The 12,185-nt window shown below is 27.5% G+C and overlaps 2 protein-coding genes across 2 annotated transcripts in view; both read right to left on the bottom strand.

Moving 5' to 3' along the window:
- Nucleotides 1-5,691, bottom strand: part of Nca (neurocalcin homolog) — a gene marked incomplete at its 5' end in the record, with an annotated part of 10,545 nt that extends 4,854 nt beyond the window's left edge. Inside the window, 2 exon segments of the mRNA XM_014430370.3 lie at nucleotides 705-823; nucleotides 5,568-5,691. Coding sequence (XP_014285856.1) covers nucleotides 705-823; nucleotides 5,568-5,637 — 189 coding nt within the window.
- An 895-nt stretch (nucleotides 5,692-6,586) lies between these two features.
- The window catches only part of LOC106686821 (neuronal calcium sensor 2), a gene marked incomplete at its 5' end in the record, with an annotated part of 19,859 nt that continues 14,260 nt past the window's right edge, over nucleotides 6,587-12,185 (bottom strand). Inside the window, 2 exon segments of the mRNA XM_014430371.3 lie at nucleotides 6,587-7,609; nucleotides 9,591-9,719. Of these exon segments, the coding sequence (XP_014285857.3) occupies nucleotides 7,433-7,609; nucleotides 9,591-9,719 (306 nt within the window).

Below are 12,185 nucleotides of genomic sequence, written 5' to 3'. Positions count from 1 at the left end.
AAAACAACGTATTTCTTTTAGACAAAGAAAACTGGTTAGCTTGCTTTTTGTTTTAAAATAACAGTTAACAATATTAAAATTATACATAAAATAAAACATATTAATAACCCTTTATACATCAAAATATATTATTTACTCAAAAAGAGCATATTACATTTCTCCTCCTCTCTAGGTAAAAAAAACTTTTATTTTGTGCTCAAAATAATTTTTTTTTTTTTTTTTTTTCATATGTTCTGAATCAATTTGGCTTCTACCATTTAAATAATTATTTGGTTAAAAACCGCCTCTGAGTTGCAAACTGCTTACAAATACATATACAATAATTACCATTACAAATAACATCTTTACATATAAATACAAACATATTACAAACCATTCATACATCAAATATACTATTTACTAAAAAAGAGCATATTACAATATATTCCATATATGAGTAAGTGATAGTAAAAATATTTGATAAGTACAACAGAGCAGAGTCAATCAATGGCTGTAAAGTGAAGTTTAGTTGTAGTTTATAAATATATAAATATTTATATTTATCATAGAATTGGATACTTTTTTTTTTTTTATAATTTTCAATAAAATTTTTATACTGTAAAAGTTTCTTTGTTTATTGTAATGAACCAAGTAGTCCATTTAATTAATTTTTTTTTCACACTGGTTCATAAACTTAAAACCTACAGAAAATTTAAATATATTACCTTTGATGCATCACCGTAGGGGAAAAAATTCCCATAAATTTTCTTGAATTCATCAACACTAAGATGTCCACTAGGACAATCTTTTAAGAAACCTTTGTACCATTCTTGGATTTCGGCATCTATAAAGTTCAAAACAAATATTTTAAAATTCATTTGTGGAAATAATTACACATTTAAGCATAACATATAGGTAATAAATTTAATAATTTTTACACAGAAGATTAAATCAACTTATAATACGTCTCAAAAAGTCTTAAAAATTAATTCAGAGAAACATATATGCATAACCATACGGTTTAGTTTATCGTGATTATTGAAAAATTTCTATAAGAAATCAAATCTTTACACGACAACAGTATAATTAAAATAAATTATGTTTTTATGGATTTATTTAACAAGGAGGATTATTTTTCCATTTAGTTGGGAAATGAGCTCGACAAAATTTAGCAAAGCCTTTTAGAACCAACCTCATAATTTTGATATCTACTGATTGTTTAAATTATTCAGAACTTGAATTATTTTTCCACTTAATATACACCAACACAAACCAGATAAGTGAAAAGTATATCGTTATATAATAATACCCAATATAGTATTATTAAATAATAATACACTTTTGACTTCTTCAGTGCATAAGTGACATTCAAACCGGAAAGAGGAAGTTTATAAAATGTGATATAAAGTGAAAATTTAATGTCTAAAGGTTTTAGAATATACTTTTTTAAGTAAATGATGAAACCTTAAAAAAAATAGTAAGAATATGATAATATCTGCGCCTAATGTGGGAGATGACAATAAAAAAAGAAAAAAAAATGAAATCTGGCTTCAAGTAGAAGAAATAAGTAGACATATAATGCGCCTGAGTGTTGCATATAATTTGCTGAACCTCTGAATGTATAACAAGAGTTTTAACAATTCCATTTTAAAGAAGAGTAGCCCAAAAAAGGCATTTTATCAATCAATAAGAGAAAAAAGGTTGGTAGTTAAGGCTGCTCATTTATCTTAACTTTTTTTTATTTATTGTAAATTAATTAGTTTTATAAGATTTAATATAAACCTACTTTTAAAGTTTATTATTATAAATTTAAATTTAATTGAAAAATAAGAATTATTTTTATGGTTTAAAGTCAGAGCAGTAAGATTGTTAACAACAAACCGCGAAGATTTTGTTAATTTAGTTTGACTTTGATTTGTTTTTGACTGTTGTTTAATTGGCACATTGGTTGTATGTCAGTAGGCCTTTAAATGTCTCAAAAGTGGAAAGTCGTCACTTTGGATCTGTGGAAATTGATTAGCGGTGTTGGCATTGAACCTTCGGGTTTGCTAAGCTGTTATTACTATTAGTTCTAAATAAATTTGAAATCTATATTTTGTATACATATTGTAGTTTTATGTTAAAAAAAAAAAGGTAAAATAAAATTATGTTTTGATAAAAGGAAGATGATCTGGGTGCGGTCAAAAAAACTATTAACTATTTGAAGATTGATGATTGACTGTGTGAGATAATAAAAAGAAAATGGTATGGCTACAGTCAAAGAAAAACTCAAATAGTTGGAACACTATTATGAGCCAACGTTTCGCCCAACGTTGCAGGCTTCATCAAGACAAAAAAAATATATACCAACACTTAAATGATGTAAATAATGTAATATACTCTTTTTTTAGTAAATAGTTATTTTTTGTATATAAATGGTTTTTAGTATGTTTTATTTTATGTATCTTTTCAGTATTTTTTATTTGTTGTATTTAATCAAAAAGCAAGCTAACAAATTTCGATCAGTCAAATATTCAAGAAGTATTGTTCGAAATATTCAAGATGGCAGCACACATCCTTCCGAAGTCTGTTTAAATTAGTGCTATGTTTGAGTACGTAGATTGAAATGTTTTAAACTTTTGTTGTTTCTCAATCAAAATTACCAACCAAGTACAAATTAATCTAGAAAGAAAAAGAAGACGATAACAATTACCAATGAAGTATCTATCCTGTGAATTATTGTAGGTGAATTAGAGGGGTTTTTCTACAATCGATATTTAGATCTACAATCGAACAATGAAGAAAGGAAATAGAACTCTTTGTGAAGTAGACTAGTTGAGGAGTTGCTGAGGGGACGACATCTGGATACAGGAGGGTCGGACCAACCTTTTGTCTACTGTCAGTGGTAAATATTTGGAAAGAAGATATCAAGAGTCAGCAGTTATTTAAGAATATTATTTAATTAAAGGAAGAAAGAACTCTTTGTTAGGATTGCTGATGGATTGGACATATCCTGGAAGATAAGAAGAGGACCAAGCTTTTAGCTACTGTCAAGGGTAGCATCTATAGAAAGAAGACATCGAGAACCATCATTCATCAAAGAAGCTATTTAATTGGTTAGTTTGCTCTACCTAGGATTTAATTATATTTGTAAAAATAGCCATTAATTTAATTAAGTCTCTTTGTGTTCTGATTGTCTGGAAAACCGACCCTGAGATTAAGAGTCCATAATATTATATATAATTTAAAATAAAATTCTCATATCTATATAATATTCAATCTTTTCATTTAACCTTGCCATCTTTAAAGCTATATTTTAGATCTGAGAATAAATAAAAACTATTAAATTCCCTTATATTTATTTATAATAAATTTTGAATATTACAAAATAGATGAACAAAATAAATGAAAAATTAAAATGATGTACAGTGAAATGTAAAATTAAATAAGGATAATAAAAGGTTTTAGACAATTAATAAAAACGGAAATTTGTTTTTTCATTAATTTTGAAATCATTTATAATTCTTATTTAATTTTACATTTCACTGTACATCATTTTAATTTTTCATTTATTTTGTTCATCTATTTTGTAATATTCAAAATTTAATTTAAATAAATATAAGGGTATTTAATAGTTTTTATTTATTCTCAGATCTAAAATATAGCTTTAAAGATGGCAAGGTTAAATGAAAAGATTGAATATTATATAGATATGAGAATTTTATTTTAAATTATATATAATATTATGGACTCTTAATCTCAGGGTCGGTTTTCGAGACAATCAGAACACCAAGACACTTAATTAAATTAATTAACTGTATGTCTTTTTAATTTTTCATTTACTTTGTTCATCTATGTTTACATCACATAAGTGTTTGTATCTTTTTTTGCTCGGATGAAGCCCAACAACGTGGGGCTAAATGTTGGCTCATAATAAACAGTGTTATGACTGTTTGAGTTATTCTTTTATTAATTATACACGTTCAATCAACGATCTTCCAAAATTATTTTTTATGTGAATTTTATTTTTTGTAATAATGAACTGTCCTTATTATGTTAAGTTGTTACCACCGAATGGGTAACAATTTAAAAAAAAAAATAGTAAAAACAAAAATCTTAGTAAACTTCTTAATTATAATACTTTTTATCAAAAAGTCAGTATATTTTTATGAAACTTTAAAAAAAAAAACAACAGATATATACACCAAAACAAACTATCACAGTATCCTTTGTTAACTATATTAGATTAGTAGAAAATTCTGCTGTTATGTTGGGATAAATATACCTATTGCACATGGTAGTGCAACGAATTTAAAATATCAAAATGTAATTTGGATAATATGTTGATATTATTTAAAAAATCATTGGTGTATACAAAAACCTTACTAAAAAAATTATACCATTTGGAATCAACACATTACTGTATATTAAGTGAGGATATTTAGAAATATTAGTTGGATTCATTTTTAACGATTAAAAAGACCTTTGGACCACATTAAACCACCTAAAGTTTTATAATTATATATTTTTGTATTAAAAAATGTAGTCCTAAAGATTTTTGTATTAAAAAATGTAGTCCTAAAGATTTTTTTCGTGAATAATTTTGATTGATATTTGATAAAGAAATATTAGTTTTATCAGAATTTTAAACAAAAATTTTGTATAGACTGATTAAGCAAAATGAGTAACATTAAAGATTGTGTTGCTTTTAAAATTAATTAAAAATGAATCAGCTGTTATAATTTTTCATAACAGTTGTTATTAAAATAATATATTGTTATTATATGAACAGTGCTGCCGATTCGCGGGTATTTACTTGATTTTCAGGTATTTTTCACCTTAGCAGGTAATTGTCGGGTAAAATGGATTTATGTTATGTAAAGGTGTGCTAGTCCAGTGACGCACTAGTCCTTCGACTATTTTTTTTAGTTAATCATTAGAACCTTTTTCTATAACTAACAAGTTATTACTTTTGAGGATTGGTGTTAGGAGCCCTAGGCAACTTTCTATATTATGGTCCAGTTGCAGAAAGATTGTTAGTATTTAACAATATTTACAATTTAAAATTTTCAAAATTGTTAAATTTATTGCTAGTGTTTACAATTAGGCACACTAGCACTTTAGATTTATACTTTATACATTTCATATTTATTCGAGTTACTGTCCAATACCATAACTGTTGATGAGGTGAATAAAAAGTTTGAATAGCATTAATTTCAAGATCAGAAATAATCAAAACAAAAAAAATGATGTTTTCCCACCATCATCATTATATTTGGTAAGGTTGATATGTTGCGACAGTAGATTGTCAAGAGGATATATATGACAGTTAATGTGAATGTTAGTCCCTGATATTACTTGTACTATCAACTATCTTTCGTCATTACTGTCGTAATGACTGTTTGTAACAGTGTTGACTGTAACAATGATATAGCTACAGTTATAACGATTCTTCAAAAGCGGGTAAAGTGGTGGGTATTTTCAAGGCTCTAATTGGTTATTTTTTGGTCGAGTGAATCGGCAATACTGCTTGTAATGCATTGGTTAATATTCCTATTGGATGACTATAAAATTTTCCAAAAAAATTTACAAAAGTTAATAAAACTAACCTGTGAATTCTGTGTTTTGTCTAAGATCCTCAAGAACCTCAGGTTTTAATTTACTATTTTGTTTACCCATAACGATTTGTGTAATTTAAACTTTTCACCTACAAAACTAACTGTAGGCACGAACCTGAAAATTAGAAGATTCAAGATGAATTAAAAGTATAATGACATACAATTAAAAAAAAAAGAAGAGTAAATATATCATATAGTAATCAACATCTTCTAATATAATTGAATATAAATTACCTTAGCATGAATTCGCTTCCTTTTACAAATATTAATCAGAAAATCAAAATGAATTCTCAATTAGCAAGGTGGAAATAAAAAGAATAATAAAGATAAAGAAAATAAAAAGTGGCTGGTGGATCGAGTTATCAATAGAAATATACACTTTTAACATTAAAATCTTATAATGAGATTGCCATTGTTATACAACTACAAAAAGGTACAGACAAAAAAAATACCATATATATTCACAAAGCATAAAAAAAAACATTACATATAAACAAATGACTGGATTAAGTAACAAAGTTTCTTTACCTATAATTAATATAAATAAATTAAAATTAAATAAAATTTAACAATTTGTGCAGATAGAATAAGATAGAAGTAGAAAAATATAAAATTGTGCTTTTAATGTTTCAAAAACTCACAGCGAGGGAGATAAATTTTATTTTATTTTTTTATCAGTAAAATAAATACAATATTTATATATATTTATAAATATATTTTCCCATAAAATTCATGTTTTAATTTGGTGAAGCAAAATCATTAGAGTCTAGAGGATGAAATAGTGCACAATAATGTTTGGAAAAAGTTTTATATACAAAACAATATGTTTACAATAATGTAAAAGGGGGAGTGGGTTTGGATAAGCTATTTTATCCTTCCTAAACCTGAAAATTCCAGTAAGGGAGTTTCAAAACAGTAACGATATTACGCACGAATTTCATGAATTTTATTTTATTTAATCATTATTAATAAAATTACTTATCTAAGTAATCTCCCCAAGAGTAAGACGAATAAGATTGTAATTATTTAAAAAGGTTGCGATAAAAGTTAACGCTTTGAGGTATTAAAAAGCACTAGTATTCGCTACATGTCCAGTACGATCCAGATATCTGATGATTAAGTACTTTGGGTAAAGAGATGAACCGACTAACGGATTCAGGGTTCTAGGAAAGGAATCACAATTTTCTATATTTAACATTATTATATTTTCGATATAATAAAAAATGCTTCCATAATACTTTACTTAATAGCAATCAAAATGGTAAACGATTATCGAATCTGGACAAAATTGAAACCTGTCCACTTTTGCGTCCAGCACAAAAAATTTATACCCACTCATTCAAGTGTGAAATTGTAGGCAAGTAATTGAACACTTGTATCATTCGATTATCAGAAAATAAAGGGAAATAAAGCTTTAAAAGTATATGTAGGAATAATATATACATATAAATTATATAATTAAGAAATTTTCGCTCAAAACAACACTTGGTGTATATTATTTGAGCTGTACATAATGTGCTTTCATCATAATAATGTATTGATAAAAAATAATTTACAAAACACACAGTATTTTTTTAAAACATTTAAAACAAAATGGCTTCTGGTTTAAAAAATATCATTTTGGTACATTTTTATTTTCGATAAAAATAAGAATAATTAGAACTTAAAAAAATTAGGAAAAAAAAATAGATAAATTTACAATATATCAGACTGAGAATTGCACTAATCTCGAGTCCCCAGGACCCATTATGTACACATAATTGAAACCTTGGCCCAATAAATGTATAAATATATACACAATAATTGAATGTGTTTGTGTGAGTGTGTGGATTTGGAGTTGTTGTTTTATTGGTCCATTAAGGGGCGAGCATTTTAGAAAGCTCTTCGTCTTGAAGGCATCCTTTCAGGAATTCATCTTGAGTCAGCTGGCCGTCGTTGTTCTCGTCCATCTTGGCGAAGATGTTCTTAGCCCTTTCTTCAGCAGAATCTGCAGGTCGATTGGACGAGCAGGCTCCAAGCATGTCATAGATTGCCTGCAGTCATCAAAACAATATTTAAATATTAAAGTTATAATGATAAAATATAAAAACAAAGGTATAAAATTGGAAACGAAAGAGATAGTCGGGGGTGTGGTTAAAAAGGAAAAAAAATAGTAGTAATAAATAATAAACAAAAAATAGTAAGAACAAATATTTATTTGCCCATGTTTTGCCTCACTCTGCAGGGCTTTATCGGGGCTAAAAAAAAAAAACTAAAAATATGCTGACAATGTAGGATAAAAAAATACAAAAAAGTAAACAAAGGTATGGTTAAAAATTAAGTAAATATAAGTGAAAAAATGATATAAAAATGAACAAAAAGAAATAAAAATAAGACGTACAATAATAAGTATATATAAAAAATAAATAACATAGACTATTAGATTTAAAATAAACAAGAGACGCAATTACAAATATACAAATACAAAAAATAGATATGAGATCAATAAAAACAAACATTTTGCGCACTAAAAGATAGAAAAAAATAAATAAATAAACAACAAATCATATCGAAGTGTTATTGCTTCTCATCTAGAGAAGGGCAAACATTAGCTGTAATTGAAACCAATAGCTAAAGTTGCCATGGATACGACCCTTATTCATGAATGAACCATTGATAAATAAATACCGTATCCATGGCAATATTAGCTATTAGTTTCATAGTTGCCCAACTCTGGTCTCATGTTCATTTTAAATTTAATAGTCTACGTTATTTATTTTTTATACATATTTATTATTGTACATCTTGTTTTTATTAATTTTTGTATAATTTTTAAACTTATATTTACATAATTTTTAACCTACCCTTAGTTTACTTTTTTATATCTTTTTATCCTACATTGTCAGCATATTTTTAGTAGTTTTTTAGTCCTGCAGAGTGGAGCGAAACATTGGAAAATAAATAGTTGTTAATTATTTTTTGTTCCTTTCTGACCAACTATCGCCTTCATATTTTAAAAATACGGTCAATCATTTATTTATATATATATTGTAATAATCAAAAAATATTTAAAATAAAATAAAAAGAATTTTAATAGTTTTAACTTATTTCAAATATAAAAGAGATAGCTTAGGTTCAAATTAAAAACTTTAATATTTAACAGATAATAGAATTTTATAACATAAGAGACTTTTCTCAGGGCGGGTTTCCTGGCAATCAGAAACAGACGACACTTTACTACTAATAACACTTTAACTTAATTACTAGACATTTTACTAATACAATAAATTCCATTTAGAAAGAAGACTAACCAATTACACAGCTTCCCCTGATAATTGTTGATCTCTTCTTGTCGATAATGCTATATCCAACCCCTAAAAATGGCTTCCCTTTCTTCCCGCCTCTAGCCGAACGGACGTCTTCTCCCAAAGCCGGCAAAATCAAGAGTGCCTGTTTCCTCTCCTCTATCTTCAATTTTCACTGGTCGATCCAAAATATAATCGATTGTAGTACAATCGCTCTACTTTATATGCTATGATTTGAGATGTAAATAGTTTATTGATAATTGTTGCTTTCTTCCATTTCTTCTTTGATTATTCCTTTTCCATAATTACTGCATAGGAACAACAAGACTTGACAAATTTCAATCCATGTTATAAAACACAAACAACCCAACGAACACTTCGGAAGGACGCGCACTGCCATCTTTCTTGTTTTGAAAAGCGTATTTATTTTAGACAATGAAAACTGGTTAGCTTGCTTCTTGATCCAAAACAATACCGAAACGACATACATAAAATAAAAATATAACTAAAATCATTAATCTATCAATATCAACTATTTATTAAAAAAGAGCATATTACAAAATATATATATAGCATAAATTTAAAATTTAATACTCCACACTCAAGTAGTCGCTGGTCATCTGAGAGATAGAATCATTGTATATTATTGTAATGGTTATAGTGACCATTTACTGCTCATATTTAGAATAACTTATAACGAATCAATCACGACGCAATAAATAGAAGTTACCTGTACAATTTTGGTCATTTCTTGAATGTCTATTACACCATTGCCATCAACATCGTACATCCTGAAAGCCCACTTTAACTTCTCCTCTGGTGTACCGGAAGATGTGACGTCTATTGCCAACAAAAACTCCTATAAACAAAAAACAGAAAAAATAATTAATATATCAATTGAAGTCAAATAAATTCCTTATAAACTCAAACAGAAATGACACAGACAATAAGATGTCTTAGTATTACATTTAATTAAAAAAGGAGTTATTTTTATTTTTCTATGTTTCATTTGTTTCTTTGATAGTATATAGATGTATTGATCATTACATTAATAAAATACAATTTATTTTATCTAAATTTGGGACTACTTTCACAATTAAAAAAAAGTTCTAGGGTACAAGGCAGGTCTTATAATTGTATCAAGCAAGAAAACTTGCTTTGTCAGTAGTAGGTTACATTATAATATTTCCTAATGTATCATTGTAACTAGGAGGATGCAGCTCAATGGTAAGGTACTGTGCTACTAATTCCAAAGACCTGGATTCAAATCAAGCTGTGGTAGATAATTATATTCTGTTTCACTGTAGTTGAGAGCCACACCTGTGGATTCGGGAGTCCTCAGGGGTCCACCCAGCCTCATTCATAAGGGTAAAAATCTGGCAGCCAAGTGTGATTTGACCAAATCACCTCCTTGCACAACCATTGTTCTAGTAACAGTACTTTCTTACAAAGTAGTGCACCCCTGACCCATCATGGGTTGCAGTAGTACAGATTTAATTTTGATTAATCTTTTTAACTAATTTAAATAAATTTTTTTAGCATTAGTAATTTGTTTGAAAACAATTCTAAGTAACTATAAATTAAAATTTAGTACAATGAAAGCTTATATTAAAAAAAAAAGACAATTAAAATATAATGATAAATTTTATCAGCGATTGATAGAATAACAAACTGCAGTCAACACTAGGCATATTTGATATATTTTAGTGTTTCAATCATTTGTGTCATCTCATTTTTTTAGATTTGATACATTTATTAGTATCATAGGAGATTGTCTGCTGTACAGTCTTATTTAAAAGCATGATGGAAAGATTATACACGGGAGAGAGTAAGATGCCAGGAAAAGTGAAGCCAAAAAGGCGGGTCTTATGATCAGGGGAGTGTCATAGCCCTACTCTCCTTTTAAGTAATAATCACACGAAGGAGTAGGGATTACGCCACGCCCATTAAAGGCAACTTCACATTGAAGTTAATAGAGATTTTGCACATTAATGTAATTATTTGTAAAACTATTCATTTAATCGCAAATGTGAAGAGAATAGAATTTGTAGTAAATGTTATTTCAAATAATTTAGTATATCTTTAATGAAAATCTACATAGCCGATCTCGAGAAATTCGTGTTTCTTTCTCTGTTCTATTCAGATTCCTTTCAATGTGATTATTAAGGATCTCAGAATATATTTACTGTTCTAAAAAGTAAAGAGTGAATACAAAATTTAATTAACTTGGTCAATTTTGAGATTAATGTTTCCTAGTGTAATTAGTAAAAAATTAATTTATTTTAAAGAAAACATTGAAATATCAACTTTGATTCAAATAAATAATCTTTTCTGATGTAATGATGAAAGTTGTTAACAGAAAAAAAAGTAAATTATTTTTTGAAATATTTAATTTTTACAATAAAAAAGTGATAGAGGATTAGTAATAATTAAAAAAAACAAAACAAATATCAACAACAAAATGTGAGTACGCTTTGTGTACTCTCAATTTTTTATTTTAATATCTCTACCCATTGCCTAGTGCGGCAGCAACTTTTAACTATCAAATTCAAATATGGCGCACTCGATGCCACACCTACAAAAGGAATAGACACCGCCTTATGGCGTCAGTTACCCTGAAAGCGAACCCTCTTAATTATACTGCTTCCTCTAAGTTTGGATTACAATGACAAACATCCCTATTAATCTTAACATAAACTTAAGTTCACAAGGCGTAGTCAACTCTCATTTTTTTGGCTTCACCTTCGATGGAGAGTAGGGTGAACTTAATCCCCTGTTTAGAAGGCCCAATGATGAAAACTCTAAAAAGAGTCATGATACCAGAGTTTTTATTTATGAGTTTACACACCTACATAACTAAATGACAGTTCATTAATATCGAATTTTTAAGGTTTTTCACTTAAGTGTATAGGCTCAGTTTTTTTTTTTTTTTTTTTATACTTTACTAGTTTATAAATTCGACCCATAATAAATCTTCGTCTTAGAAATAAGCCTCTTGTTAACGCTATATGTAATAATTAATTTGAGAATATTTTGTAAATATTATTTGCATAGTATAAGTGTTTAATTTAATTACATTTATTTCCATTTGTATTGTTTCTTTGGTACTTTTGTTTATTTGAAACGAAGCATATGTATTTTATATTTGTATTCTAATAATTAATTACGAGAAACCGTTGCTAATAGTTGTTAAACAGTTGCTAAGGCGTCGCCTAGCAACAGACTGACGATCTACATTTAAAATCAGTTGCTGTTAATTAGTCCTCTAGTATAATTCATTGTTAGTCCTGTCTGCGTATATTATGTGTTTGTTTGGACATTTTTA

This window comes from Halyomorpha halys, unplaced genomic scaffold (assembly GCF_000696795.3).
Source record: "Halyomorpha halys isolate HHAL.00 unplaced genomic scaffold, Hhal_1.1 Scaffold884.1, whole genome shotgun sequence".
NCBI lineage: Eukaryota > Metazoa > Arthropoda > Insecta > Hemiptera > Pentatomidae > Halyomorpha > Halyomorpha halys.
This window is presented reverse-complemented; position numbering and strand designations above follow the sequence as displayed.